Here is a 14,573-nt window from a genome sequence, read left to right as displayed (position 1 = left end):
GGTGAAAGTTTGGTAAACAGCAGCACCTGGCCGGACCGAACCCTCCCTCTGGTTTCTCTTTCTTCCCTCAGCCTGGCTCCGCCCACCTGACCCCGCTGACCCGGGCGGCAGATGGCGCGGCGTGGCCCCGGAGACATCTGCGGCCCAGACAAAGGGCCCTCTGTGCGCAGCAGCTATTGTGTGGAGAAGCATAGAAATGCAGATGAAGGCGACGCATCAGGGAGCGAAGCCACTGATCCGTGAAGAACGAAGCTTTATTCACCCAAAAAGTGAAAACCAGAAATTCATCTTCAAGGATTTTATTCAGCATTTTTCACTTAGAAACGTACAAAACTATTATTTCTAACCAGTTTAAAACACATCAAAGATTGTTTTTTTTTTTTACAGTGTTTTCAAATTCAAATTCTTTTTAACTATGCAAAAAAAAAAAAGCAACATTCTTCATACAAGTTTTGCATTTTAAATCAAAGTCAGCTCAAAATCAATTTTATCCTGGTTAAATAACTTCATATTAAATCAGAATTGCAGGTAAAAAAGGAGAAAACATTCTGGTCCAGATCTTAAGGGTAAAATTAAGCAAAAACTTCTTAAAACAAGTTATACAGTCTAAAACTAATAAAAAACGCCTAAAATCTCATTTTATCTTGGTTAAATTGTTTCAGATTATATTTTCAGTTGCATCAGAATTAAAGGCATTTAAAAAAAATTCAAACAAATTTCATTAGTTTTTTTTTTGTCAATAACTTAATGTCATTTTCTAAAGTGAAACCTTTAGATTCGACTTTTCTAGATTAATTTTGTCATCGTTAAACTTCTAAAGTGAAACCTTTAGAGAATTAAGACAATTCTGGAAAGTGGGAAACATTTCCGCTGACTGCAACTGCTGCCATGTTGCTCAGCCGAAGACGAACATCTGAAAAGTCTCTTTCCAAGATGGCCGCTTCTTCCTCAGCACCGCTTCTTCTCCTGCTGCGCGTGCTTCTGCGTGGCGACGTTCGCTCCGTGGGAACCACGGGACGCAGAACTCGCCTCTTCTCCTCCCTCTCCAAACCTCATCCGCACAAAGAATGAGGGTCGACGGTGTGCCGCCCCCCGCTGCGTGCCCGGCCTCGTTCGCAGAAAGAACCAGGCTCATCTTGGCACGGACGGCTGCGGGGGGCGGCGGCGGCGGTGCCGGCGCCGTGCTAGCCCGGGCATGCTAGCTCCTCAGGAGCGCCCAGGAAAGAACCGGAAACAGAATCATCCCGGTCGGGATGAGGATTTCCAGGTGTGAACGGATCAGGTGAGCGGCAGAGAGCCGGGTCAGCGCTCCGGGAGGCTGATCTCAGGAACCCAGTCGTTCAGCCGCCGGCTCTCCTCGCAGAACAGGTGCAGCTTCTCCAGAGCCGGGTCGTCCCAAGACCCATCGGCCGGGTTCTGTTGGAGCGACAGGAGGAGCGTTAGCAGGGAAACTGCTGCTGAGCAGGGCCGGAGCTACAAGGCTCACAAGGGGGCCATAACAACCAAAATATGGGGGGTGAGGTGGGGGGTGTTCTACTGTTAGCATCTATATTGAAAATCAGCTACAAGTGTTGGAATTTATTAGTTTCAGGTGGGAAACAATATGGCCGACTCCAAATTCTGACTCATTGATTGGTATAAAAAATATACTAACTTAAAAAAAAAAAATAATGGAGAGTGTGGTGATTAATATAATTAGAATACATTAAGAACTTCAGCTTTAAGTAAAAATTTTATTTCTTGGAGCAGAAAGGTGTACAAGATAAAATCAAGCAATAAATGGGCTGTATTGCAAGGAGGCTAACAATTTAATATTTTTTGGAAATGTAAAAAATTTGATAAAAATTTGAAATTAATTTGGCCAAAATATGTCTTAAGCTAACAATAAATTAATTCAGCCCAGTCACACCTTTTAAGTGTAAAAATTAAATATATTCTGTAAGTTTCAGCTCATTTCCTCCAGTTTAATGTGTATTTATCACAACATTGATGTATTATTGTAGGGCTGCAGCCCCCCGCAGTCCACCCCGTCGTTCCGCCCCTGGTTGTACCGTAATCAGGACGCAGTGCGCGTCTTCCTGCTTGTCTCCGACGATGTCGGCGAGACGCTGCGTGTCGCTGACTCTGACGATGCTGATGTCGTTGTCGAAGCAGAAGGACTGGATCAGGGTGAAGTGGATCTGCAGGGCCACGTCCCACTGGAACTGCTCGTCTGTGGCCAGGACGCAGAACGACACGCTGTCCGGGTCTCTGTGGAAACAAACCGGGTCAGATCGGGTCGGGAACCAAACCGACCATCAGCGGATCTCCAAACTTACAGGTTCATGACTTTGGCGCACTCGTAGACTCCCACGGTGAGAGACTGGTTGTCTTTAGCGGAGACCAGAACTTCTTCCAGGGCTGCGCCTGCGCACTGAGCGCGCTCGGCGGGCTTCTGGATCAGAACCTCTTCAAAAGTCATGATGCAGTCGGTGAGGATGAGGATATTCCAGGAGGAGGAAGAGCGTTTGGAGCGGAGCGGCTTCACGCAGCTGCTTTTATAGCCCCGCAGCTCGTGCGGCGCAGAGAAAGCGGCGCGCGCTGATTGGCTGCGGCTGAATGGCGCATTGATGTGATAATGCTTTTGTCACACTTTGGCTCGTGGCAGATTGATGGGGGTCACGCGCGCTCCCCTTCTGCACGCAAACAAAAGGAAAATATTTAGGTTTCAAGTTTTAGTTTGAGCAGAAGGCAGCTTCACTTTCCCACTTCATGCACTCAAAAAATTAACAAAATATGAAACGAATTTATCTAATTTTTAATCCCAAACGACAAACAGATGCTTGATGTTGTCATTTTGTCTTAAAATCAACCAAATCTTTGCACTGATGGAGTCAAACAAAAGGAAACTATGAAGTTTCTGCAGAATGGAAACAGTTTCAAGTTTTAGTTTTTGCAGGAATCCACAACAGCTTCACTTTTCCACTTCATGCATTTATAAAATTTACAAAAATAAAAAAATTTTTTAAGTTCAAATGACAACCAGAAGTGCAAAATTGTCGTTTTGCAATAAACATGCAACCAAATCGGTGCATTCATGGGGGATCAGACAAAAGATCATCAAGTTTTCTGCAGAATGGAAACAGTTTAAAGTGAAACTGTTGCGGTTTCTGCAAAGACTAAAACTTTCCTACATCATACAATTCACAACAATAAAACAGAATTCTGTCATTTTTAAGCTTTAGTGACGGCCTTAAGTGTGTTTTGCTTGTCTTAAATGCTCCACATCGCCTGTTTCCAGCTCGTCTCTTCATGTTTGCAGGTTTGCTGCTCAGATGGAGCCGGAAGTGAGAAGCCCCGCCCCCACGCTGCGGCGCAGGTGGACCGGACCATCTGTGGACTAGAAGCGGACCGTAAAACCACCCGCATTGTTTTCACAGAAGCCCCACTTTTTATCACCCCTCCCCCTCCTTATCTCCTCCATACAAATGCAAATGCGCAGCGCGTGCCAGAACTGAGCAAACTCCACGTGGCTCATCAGCTGTCCGTTTATTTACATCAGAGGAACTTTGACACGCACTTTTAAACTCACCACAGAGAGTTTTAATTTGGAGAATTTGAAGAGTTTTTGAGTGTGTTTTGTTTTTTCTTTACGATCTTTTTGCGGTTTTACGCATTTAGAGGTCCAAACTTTAACTCAGAATAGATTAGATTATCTCTATCGGATGGAAAACATCAGTAAAAATCGTTTTTGAAACTAAATTAAACAGGATTTTAGTTCGTTTCAGAGTAAAGATGCACTTCGTCACTTTAGATCTCAATAAAATGAGTCAAAAATAAATCAAATTTCAAGGTGTACTTTATCGTGGATGCTGATTTCACTTTTACGCACGCTTATTTGGGCACCAATAGCGCAAATTCTCCCCCATATTTGCCCTTTTTTAATTTGCATACATTCAGTGAAACCCGCATCTTGCGTGCGGCTCGCCTGCTGCCGCATGAATAGCTGAGGAGGGGCGCACAGGTTGGCGCTGATTGATTCAGCGCTATTGTTCTGCGGCAGATGGAGAACTGTCGCTATGAACGGAGAGGGGGGTCGCTGTTTGACCCGCAGACCCCCTCCAGGGGTTCGACCAGCTTTTGTCTGCGATCCTCCAAATTCTGCAGCCTGTTGTCTGAGTTTTGATTAAATTTAAACTCCAAACAGGAGAAATGGGTCGGAACCGTTTTACCCTGAAGCCGGAGGTCGTTTTAGTTTGGGGTGTAAACATGTTTTATTTACCGGCAGCCTTAGTTCCACACCATGTAAAACTATGCTGGGGCGCCAAATATAAAAAAAATTAGTTATCGTCCCAGTTTTTAGTGACATAAAGCTAAAAACAACAAAAAACAAAAAGCCAACTAAAGATAATTTGTTCCACTTTTGTTTGGCGCCACCAAACTGGCAAAACTACTTTTACTTCTCCTTAAAAGGGTTTAACGGTGATTATTGCTAATATTAAAGAATTTTTGATGTATCAACCCAAATGCTGCAAACCTTATATTCTGTTAAAATGAAACTCTTCAGTTCATTTCTTCCCTCTCTTGTTTTCTGGTCATTTTATTTTTTTCACCACTCTGAAACTTGAACTCATTCTTCCACCTTTCTTTTTGCCCACTCTTTGTTGGCGCCGCCTCCAGGGATGATTCGGCTCATCCCGACTGATCCGGACACGGTTCTGCTGCAGAAAGGATCAGCTTTCATGGCAACAGGCCGGGCGCGTGCACATCGATCCGCAGCTTTTGTTGCGGCTGCACATCTGCTCCGTTTGCGCCTCTAATCTGATGGAGAAGTTGCGGCACCGCAGCGCTGCGGCTGCATGTCTGCGGGTTGTTTGACTCCCGAGGCTCAGCAGGTGCTGCCTTTGTCCGCCCCCCACTCGGGACAGATGGTGTCCCTCCGCAGCGCTGATAAAGGAGATGAGAGCACGTGACCCGCCGCCCCCAGATGCCACGCGCCCGGACGGAGCAGCGGCGCGTGGCACTTCCTGATCCTTAAAGGGAGAAAACACGCTGTGGAAATACCCACGGAGATGTTACCGTGGAAACTCTGTTCTCACTCTATTTGAAGCTTTAAATACCTCCACCAGTAGGGGGCGCTGCTTATAGAGTTACACAACCAATCAGTTTGTTTCACACATTTCAGCAACAAGACATTTCAAATATATTCACATCATAAAAACACAAAAATCAATTGAAATATTACATTTTCTCAAGCCATTACACATCAGATTGATTGTTTCATTGATTATGTTTCAAACCAACTCTAAACAGGGTTTTAGTCTAGACTTAAAGGCACTCAGTGTTTCAGCTGTTTTACAGTTTTCTGGAAGTTTGTTCCAGATTTGTGGTGCATAGAACCTGAATGCTGCTGCTCCAGGTTTGGTTCTGGTTCTTTTTAGACCAGAACCAGAACCTGAGGGGTCTAGACGGTTGGTACAGCAATAACAGATCTTTAATGTATTGTGGTGCTAAACCGTTCAGTGATTTATAAACTAACAGTATTTTAAAGTCTATTCTCTGAGCTACAGGGAGCCAGTGTAGGGACTTTAAAACTGGTGTTATGTGCTCCATCTTCCTGGTTTTAGTGAGAACAGCAGCAGCAGCTTCTGGATCAGCTGCAGCTGTTTGATTGATTTATTAGTCAGACCTGTGAAGACGCTGTTGCAGGAATCAGTGCAGCTAAAGATAAACACATGGATGAGTTTCTCTAGACATCAGTCCTCTAATCCTGGAGATGTTCTTCAGGTGATAGAAGGCCGACTTTGTGACTGTCTTAATGTGGCTCTGAAGGTTCAGGCTAGTTTCTAGTTGTAATAACTGACTAGATTGTTATTTAGATCCAAAGATATTAACTTGAGTTTTGTTTCCATAAAAGCTGTAGAAAGTTTTGGCACCCCATAGTGATTCTTGCTTTTTAAATTGATCATTTCAGAGCTTTAGCTGCAGTGACTCCTGTGGTTTTTTACATGAATAACTTAGAAGTGACAGTTTCTATGTCTAAACCCTTTTGGACAGGAGCCGACTGACTTTCTGAGTTTTCTAAAGGCACGCGTCCCTCAGGGTGGGGAGGGGATGCAGTCGATTGTTGCTTTTGTCCTGAAGGGAACCAATCAGGCAGTGAACGCGTGCCGGCTCCGCCGTATAAAAGCCCACTGACTCTTTTAGGAAGTTCAAATTATTTCCTCTTCACGTTCTGAGCTTAACAAACCATGAAGACTCCTGGAAAGTCCTTGAAGGAAGCATTGGTCTGCGCTCAGAGCGAACAACGACTGACTGTTGGCGTCTACGAAAGCGCTAAGATAATGACAGAGTGAGAAAACTTTCATTTTTCTTGCTTTTTCATGCATCCTGTGTGAGTTTTTCCCAGCAGCTGCTAACAGGAAGAGCGTTTTCTGTCCACAGAGACCCGGACAGCGTGTCGTTCTGCGTCCTGGCCACAGACGAGCAGTTCCAGTGGGACGTGGCCCTGCAGATCCACTTCACCCTGATCCAGTCCTTCTGCTTCGACAACGACATCAGCATCGTCAGAGTCAGCGACACGCAGCGTCTCGCCGACATCGTCGGAGACAAGCAGGAAGACGCGCACTGCGTCCTGATTACGGTACGGCCAGGGGCGGAATGACGGGGTGGGCTCCGGGGGCTGGCGGCCCAACAATATTACATTAAATTTCTGATTAATACAAATTAAATAGGAGGAAATGAGCTGAAACTTACAGAATGTTTCATATTTACACTCAAAAATATGACTGGGCTGAATTAATTTAGTTTGGACAAATACATTTCTGCAAACTTACCTTTGTCGTCGACCTATCAGAACATTTATCACAGTCCAAAGTCAATGTTTTTAAATTAAATTTTCTTTTTGAAATTGTTAGCCTCATTGCATTATAGCCCATTCAATGCTTGATTTTATCTTGTACACATTTCTGCCCCGAGAATTAAATCAAATTTTTACTTAAAGCTGAAGTTCTGTGTCATTAATCATCAATTTGTTTCATGATTTTTCTTTAAATTTAGTATATATATTTTTTTACATCAATCAATGAGTCAGAATTTGGAGTCAGCCATTTTGTTTCCCACCTGAAACTAATAAATTCCAACACTTGTAGCTGATTTTCAATATAGATGCTAACAGTAGAATGCCCCCCCACCCCCCATATTTTTGTTGTTAGGGCCCCTTTGTGAGCCTTGTAGCTCCGGCCCTGCTCAGCAGCTGTTTCCTTGCTAACGCTCCTCCTGTCGCTCCAACAGAACCCGGCCGATGGGTCTTGGGACGACCCGGCTCTGGAGAAGCTGCACCTGTTCTGCGAGGAGAGCCGGCGGCTGAACGACTGGGTTCCTGAGATCAGCCTCCCGGAGCGCTGACCCGGCTCTCTGCCGCTCACCTGATCCGTTCACACCTGGAAATCCTCATCCCGACCGGGATGATTCTGTTTCCGGTTCTTTCCTGGGCGCTCCTGAGGAGCTAGCATGCCCGGGCTAGCACGGCGCCGCCGCCCCCCGCAGCTGTCCGTGCCAAGATGAGCCTGGTTCTTTCTGCGAACGAGGCCGGGCACGCAGCGGGGGGCGGCACACCGTCGACCCTCATTCTTTGTGCGGATGAGGTTTGGAGAGGGAGGAGAAGAGGCGAGTTCTGCGTCCCGTGGTTCCCACGGAGCGAACGTCGCCACGCAGAAGCACGCGCAGCAGGAGAAGAAGCGGTGCTGAGGAAGAAGCGGCCATCTTGGAAAGAGACTTTTCAGATGTTCGTCTTCGGCTGAGCAACATGGCAACAGTTGCAGTCAGCGGAAATGTTTCCCACTTTCCAGAATTGTCTTAATTCTCTAAAGGTTTCACTTTAGAAGTTTAACGATGACAAAATTAATCTAGAAAAGTCGAATCTAAAGGTTTCACTTTAGAAAATGACATTAAGTTATTGACAAAAAAAAACTAATAAAATTTGTACGAAAAATTCTTGCAATTCTAAAGTATAAATTTGAAACAATTCAACTGAGATAAAATTACATTTTAGGTGATTTTTGGTTAGTTTTAAAAAGGCAAAACTTAGTTCTTTGTAGCAAATTGACTGAATAAAAATGTTTCTTAAATGTTTTTCTCAATTTTTGTGTAGATTTTTGCTTAGTTTTACTTTTGAATAACTCTTAGAGAAATGACTCAGTTAAACTATTTATAAATGCATTAAAATACTTTGAATAATATCTGGACCCAAAAAACATTTAGACTTTTTTTTTACCTGAAATTCTGATTAAAATTTTTTTAATTAATTTGAAATAATCTAAAGTATTTGTTAGTCTTATCTAAATATTTTACTTTAGAATATGACCCAATAAAATGTTAGAAGCATAAAAATTAAATTTTGATGTTAAATAAAATTTAAAATTGAAGAAACAGTAATTTTTATTTAAACTGTATACATAAAAACATTATTCTCTTAAATAACTGCAATTAAGACATAATTACTTTATATTCTGCCATATTTTGATCCAGATGAGAATATTTTTAATTCTCCAAAGGTTTCTCTGTTAGACAGTGACAGAAACTATGGTCCTCTAAAATATAAAGTCTTAAAAAATTCACATGTATTAAAGGAAAATCATTTTTTGAAAATCCTTTACTACAAAGAAATTTGGTGTATAAAATTCTGAAGAAATAAGAAAATTGTTTTACTTTTTAATGAATATGAAAAGACAACATGAAAAATGAAGTATGCAACTTATTTTTACTTCAAATGGCATAAAAATATGTTAAAAGTTGTCAATTGTTTTTTTGTGTGTGAATAAATACAATTTTGATTCAAATTTTGCTCACTTTTCTTTTTTACAATTTCATACAATTTACTTATTTTACTCCATTTTCATTGTTTTAAGTTCTTAATTTTTTAAATCTTTGAGGACCATATGTGGAAATGACCAAACATTTTCCTGCAGCATTAGATTCAGGCCCACATTTGTTATTTATTTATTTTTTAAAACATTATTTTTCATCCACGTTTCTTGTAAAACTTGACTTTCAGTTTTCTTGCTAACTTCTGTTCTATATCTAATGGAGTTTTTCTAAGTGTTATTTGGGGCCTGCCCATGGTCTTTATTTGTCATTTTATTTTCTTTGGTTTATTGGTTGTTTTTTACCCATCATGCTTCAGATGAACAACAGCTTAAAACAGTTTTATCTACTTTTAATTTTTTTTTTCTGGGGTCACAATCAGAAATATTTCATTAAATTCAACTGACCTAAAATATATCAGAAATGACAATATAGTTTAATTAAATAAGAAGTGATATTAATTATTTTTTAATACATTTTAACTACATTTTATCAAGATACTGACCTGGTTCAACTAAGTTATCAAGTTATTTGCTCTGCCTTCACCAGCAGCATTTAGTTGCCTGTTTGTTGATTCTATTGAGGCAGCGACTTAATGAATGTGATCTTTGGTTCCTGACACGCGCTGCCTTTTCTTTTCTCTCCAGTTTGGCGTTCAGATCTTTGAGGCCTTTGATTGAACAGGAATCTCTCTGCCCTGCATGCTGCTGCCACTACTGAGGCTCTAACAGCTGCTGCAGCGTCAACGCCCCGCTGGGCCACCCACACATTCAGCTTCAGACCCTTGACACATATCCATCTGTATGTAGGTTCAAAAAAATTGAGAAACTAAATCTACAGAGGCATATTAGAGCCATTGTAGGTTTATGTTAAAAAAAAGTTTCTGTGAAAACACTCATTTTTCAAAAAATTCAAATCCTTTTTCCTCTGTCTGCTGCTGTACAACAGTGTGTTAGAGATCAATCAGACAAAAAAGTTGCAAAAAAAATTAGAGAATCTGTTTGTTTTAGAAGAGAAAACAGTCCTTTCAATGAGTCCTTTAAATCTCCATAGCAACCAATTGCCCTCCAGTTTAATGAGGCGGTGAAAAGCGTTTAGAGGCGGCTGTGTGCCGGGCGCAAGCCGGCGGCCATTCATGCATTCAGAGCCTAATCCTGGCCAACAGCAAGAGTCAGCAGAAACACCAAGTCAGGGTTACATCACCTCACTAAGCTGCAAACTCTGCCTTAAAGGAGCAGTTCCTCTTTTCTAATCTGATTGTATAACAGGAGCTGTACATCTGGGGATGGAGCGCTGACAGCTACAGACTTCTGTGTTGAGTCAGAGCTGCTCTTCCTGATCAACCTCTAATGACCTTCATTTCACCTTTAGCTTTAAGAGCTCTGCTGCTGCTGAGCAACACAAAGGCAGAAACAGCAGCAGATGGAAACGACGGGTCTCTACTGGGCTCAAACATCTAAAAAACACAAAACATCAACTCAAACTGGACAGAGTTTCAAATTTTTACTCTCCTTTGCATTAATATACACCGTCCAAAACTTTATTTATTGTGCTACATCCTCAAACTGTATTTATTTTGTCTTTCATATGATAAAATAATAGAATTTTTTACAAAAATCCCAAAAATATGTATCTGTTGGAGCCCAAACAAGTTTTCTATTGCTTGTTTCTGAAGTGCTACACAACAGCAAACGGCTAACAAGTTTATCATAAACTTCATCTTAGCATAAAGCAGAATTTATTTTTCAAAAATGATTTTATGCTAAATCTAAAGCTATACTAGCATGAAACTCTTGATTTAGCATAGCTTTCATTAGCATCAGACCAATTTTAGCATAAATTAAGTCGTGGCCTTGACTGTTTCTTGATCCTTCTGGGCTACCGTAGGATGGATAAACGGATGAAAAAAGTGATTCAGGAAATCTCTATGCAGAAATACGTCCAAGTTATTAGTGAAAGGTAAGATTAGTGAGAATAAAAACTATTATAGAGAACTTCAAACTTTACTCAATAAAAACAAGTTAAAGATATGAATTAATTCTTTCAAAAGATTTTTAGATGCTATTTTAGCTACATAAGAACATTTATGCATCATCTGTAAAAGTTTGAGTGTAAATACTTTTGCATGTCTCTGTTTCAGATGAATAAAAATGCCGAAAACAGCCGTTTCAGATACTTCCTGTCTGCTAGCAATGCTAATCTGCCTTATAAACATGTTAATATCTCCTGCTGTCATTTCCAGACGTGTGTTGAACCAACCGGCTCCTCCGCCAGCAGCTGCTGATGCTAATTCCTGGCTCTGATGTGGCTCATAATGAACCTGATCACTAATTACATTAACAAACCCGACTGGCTCTCAGCAGGGAGGGTCAGTTTGGAACAACTGGCACTTTCACCGCTCCAGGAATTCATGCAAAAATGACATTTTTTAACCAGAAGTGAAAGATTTGGGGGCTTTCTTTTGTATCTTTGAAGTTTCTTGTACCCTGCAAAAACAGAATTTCTGGTGCAGATATCTTGAATTAACTTGAAATAAGAAAACTGATCACTTTTTTTTAGGAAAACATATGAGCTTGTTTAAATTAAATAATATTGATGGAAAACTCCAAGTTCCACTGGCAGATTATTTCACTTGTAACAATCTATTTTTGCCACTTTATAAGTTAAATAACTCAAATAAAATCTCTATAATTTTGTGCAAAACAAATTGTAATGAACATATTTTGTGTGGCTTAGGCTTTGGTTGCTAGGTGACGGGCGGAACTTCGCTGAGGTTGCTAGGTAACGGGCAGATTATTTCATTTGTTACAAATCATTTTCCTCATGTTATAAGCAAAATAAAATGCCAATTTAAGTAGTACTTCTTTTTAAATCAATATTTATGAATTATTGATTTATCGTACTTAAAAGTTAATTACAACAAAAGCCACAGAGGAAGTTGTGCGAAAACAGAAGTCATGTTACTTTATACTATGACTCTATTTTAATAGTTTATTCTCCTAATACTATGATTTCATTCTCATAATTTTATGTTTAGTTTCTTAGAGCGGCCATAAGACTCCAGTCATAAATGTTCTCTGGTTCTTTAGAGAATAAATTGGGGCATGACTCTAAACTGAAGAGCAGTTTTGAGGCAGTTTTATGATATTCATTGTTTGTGCAGCTCGCCAAAAATAAAACTGACCGAAAAGCTGCAGGCAGCACTTGTGCTGCTTCATGAATGGACACAAAGAGCAGAAAGCGGGGTGGGAGGGGCCGCCTCGCCTCTCCTTTGTGGGGAATAAAGGCGCAGTCCGGAGCAGCTGCTGCTGGCTGACCGGGACTTTTGAGACGGATCCTTTCACCCAAAACAAAGTCTGGAGCCGAGAGTGAGCGGAGGAGGCGGAACAAAAGGCACGCTTAGGCAGGACAGCATGGCGTTGACTCCCCATTCAGCAGCAGGAGGGGGAGGGGGGACGGGCTGCGGCTTTTAAAGTTGACAAGAGTCACAAAGGTCCGCCATATGGACGCAGGGACATCATCTGCTCAGGAGTCACTGAAAGGAAGACAGGACAGCCAATCAGAGTTCAGTTCTTAACAGCTGCTCTGCCCGGCAACGAGAACTGGATTCTGATTGGCTGCTGCGGTGGGACACTTCCTGATTAGCCTGATCGATGCTGAAGATGTAACTGACTTTTTAAACCATTCCTAATTTATACAGTGAAAGTTACATTTGTTTTATCTTTGTTTTGTGAAATTAAAAATGGGTTTAAGCTGACAAAACACATTTTCACTTAATGTGTTGCCTGAATTTTTCATTTTAAAAAGTAATGCATATTAATAGTTAAATACAACGGTGTGTATTGTATACAGAAAAAGTTATTTTTTATTTTATTTTTGACCAAAAATCAATTTTTCTAGAAAACAAAAAGGACATTTTTTAGTTTGCAATTTGCAAATTTTAGACTTTTGAATTTCAAAATTTTCAAAAGTGAAACATTTTTGACTCTTCTACCCCCACAAGGTATATATAAAAACATGTCAAAATTATTTATGAAGTTTAATCTTTTAATGATTTTTGTAAAAGAAATTGAATATAAATACAAACCCTTGTGCATTTTGTGAGTCAAATATTAAGACAACTTTAATTCCAGTTTAATAAATGTATTTTGGAAATACTTTCAAAACTGGATCTTGTGTAACAAATTTAATTACACTTAAGTTTTTCTATAATAAATTTAGTCTTCTAAAAGAGGATGAAGAGTCAAATTATGGTAATTTAATCCTGGCTACAGTTTTTTAATCCACAAATGCCGCTTCTTAGAAATCACCCCCATTTTTATCAAATTTTTTAACTCTAGTGCTTAAACATGTTTAATACATTTTAACAAAGATAAACCACTGTTACTGTTTAAAAATCAAAAACTACATTTAAGCAGGAAATATTTATTACAGTTAAACAAAAACGGGAATCACAGTAAATATAAACCTTTTAAATCTTGTGAACAAAGTTTTATCAAACAAAAACATCAGACCTGATAAGGTGTGAATCTGCTCCACCTAGTGGAGATGTGTGGTAATGACAATCAGATTTCTGGAGGAATTTGATATGAATCTGAAACAGAAGACAAAAAAAGGTAGTCATGTTGTCTTCAGACTAATATTTATATCAGTTTGATGCTGAAACACTTAAGTGCAACAAAACTGCGAATAATAAATCAGGAATAACCCCCCTCCCCCATCTATTTTCCTTGTCTAATACCAGAGAAGTAAATCTGTCTGGAACTGCATCAACAGCCACCAGTTTGCTTAATTAGTAAACATATTCACAGTAATGATGCCATTATTTCTTTATCAACAATAAAACCTCAATGTACTTCCGGGTTATCCCAGTAAGTGTCAACAACTGTCATCTCAATACACTTTGGAATAATTTTAGTTCAGTCACCTATATTCCAATTGCTATTAAATTTATAATAAGGTCAGTTAATTATTAAAATAGTTTACATAGTTTGTAGAAACGGCGCCTGCAGGAAAGTCGTCAGGGTTATGAACTAACAAGCGATGTCCAAACTACTAATGTATATCAACGGAGAAATCCTACAACCACTAAAATGTGACACGGCTCCACTTTTTGTGAAGAAGGAAATTGCGCTGGTCTTCTTCAGAGGTTTTGTGTCGATTCCTTCAGTAGTTCTTGGTGCAGCGCCCCCACAGGCGATGGGGGGAACAGGTTTGGATCTTTTGACAGTGCAGTGTGACAGTTAAGAGTGCTAAATGACAATAATGAAATAATTATTTAAATATGTAATTGATTTATTAAAACTCTCCATTCTCCATAGACTTTGGGTCTTTTGAGCCATCTTTAAATAAAATCAGTTTATTCATAAATTGCTCATTAAAAATGTACAACAAAGCTTTCTGAAATACATTTGTCTTTTATTTTTTTTATTAATGTATGCAAATACAGCTCAACATATCTTAATTGAATATTCGCCTTGGATTTAATGTCAATGCAAATCATGAACATCCTGTTGTTCTGATGTTTCTGAACTAACTGAACTTTATTTTAGAATCATGAAGTCATTTTGTATTCTAGGTGAAAATGACTTTACTTTTTGTACTTGAGTACGTTTCAAAACTTGAACTTTACTTTAACTTGAGTAGAACAGTCCAACCTGTGCTTTTCATACAAGTATCTTTCTACTGAAGGAGAGAATGTGGTTCTTTTCAACCTCTGACGTAAAATT

The 14,573-nt window shown here is 40.0% G+C and overlaps 2 protein-coding genes and 1 long non-coding RNA gene across 3 annotated transcripts; 1 reads left to right on the top strand and 2 right to left on the bottom strand.

Moving 5' to 3' along the window:
* Nucleotides 1–283: 283 nt before the first annotated feature.
* On the bottom strand, nt 284–2,542 carry gadd45gb.1 (growth arrest and DNA-damage-inducible, gamma b, tandem duplicate 1). Its single transcript, XM_015001870.2, has 3 exons — nt 2,319–2,542; nt 2,052–2,250; nt 284–1,416 (listed from the first exon to the last, which is right to left on the bottom strand). The coding sequence occupies exons 1-3, from the start codon at nt 2,459–2,461 to the stop codon at nt 1,303–1,305; spliced, it is 456 nt and encodes a 151-aa protein (XP_014857356.1). The 5' UTR covers nt 2,462–2,542; the 3' UTR covers nt 284–1,302.
* A 3,688-nt stretch (nt 2,543–6,230) lies between these two features.
* Nucleotides 6,231–7,505, top strand: LOC106926763 (growth arrest and DNA damage-inducible protein GADD45 gamma-like). The gene is made up of 3 exons (XM_015001861.2): nt 6,231–6,331; nt 6,424–6,622; nt 7,273–7,505. The coding sequence occupies exons 1-3, from the start codon at nt 6,231–6,233 to the stop codon at nt 7,384–7,386; spliced, it is 414 nt and encodes a 137-aa protein (XP_014857347.2). The 3' UTR covers nt 7,387–7,505.
* A 1,690-nt stretch (nt 7,506–9,195) lies between these two features.
* LOC106926764 (uncharacterized) lies at nt 9,196–13,943 on the bottom strand. Its single transcript, XR_015764924.1, has 2 exons — nt 13,359–13,943; nt 9,196–12,379 (listed from the first exon to the last, which is right to left on the bottom strand). It is a non-coding gene; the product is annotated as an uncharacterized LOC106926764 (long non-coding RNA).
* Nucleotides 13,944–14,573: the final 630 nt, after the last annotated feature.

Source organism: Poecilia mexicana, unplaced genomic scaffold (genome assembly GCF_051168715.1).
Source record: "Poecilia mexicana isolate PSO_F unplaced genomic scaffold, ASM5116871v1 scaffold_12, whole genome shotgun sequence".
Lineage (NCBI taxonomy): Eukaryota > Metazoa > Chordata > Actinopteri > Cyprinodontiformes > Poeciliidae > Poecilia > Poecilia mexicana.
This window is presented reverse-complemented; position numbering and strand designations above follow the sequence as displayed.

Excerpts from the sequence above, each read along its gene's own strand:
- gadd45gb.1 (XM_015001870.2), bottom strand. The coding sequence starts at position 2,461 with ATGACTTTTGAAGAGGTTCTGATCCAGAAGCCCGCCGAGCGCGCTCAG. Across the intron at positions 2,251-2,318 it reads TGCGCCAAAGTCATGAACCT|AGACCCGGACAGCGTGTCGT; the intron begins GTAAGTTTGGAG and ends TTGTTTCCACAG. Across the intron at positions 1,417-2,051 it reads CGCACTGCGTCCTGATTACG|AACCCGGCCGATGGGTCTTG; the intron begins GTACAACCAGGG and ends TCGCTCCAACAG.
- LOC106926763 (XM_015001861.2), top strand. The coding sequence starts at position 6,231 with ATGAAGACTCCTGGAAAGTCCTTGAAGGAAGCATTGGTCTGCGCTCAG. Across the intron at positions 6,332-6,423 it reads AGCGCTAAGATAATGACAGA|AGACCCGGACAGCGTGTCGT; the intron begins GTGAGAAAACTT and ends TTCTGTCCACAG. Across the intron at positions 6,623-7,272 it reads CGCACTGCGTCCTGATTACG|AACCCGGCCGATGGGTCTTG; the intron begins GTACGGCCAGGG and ends TCGCTCCAACAG.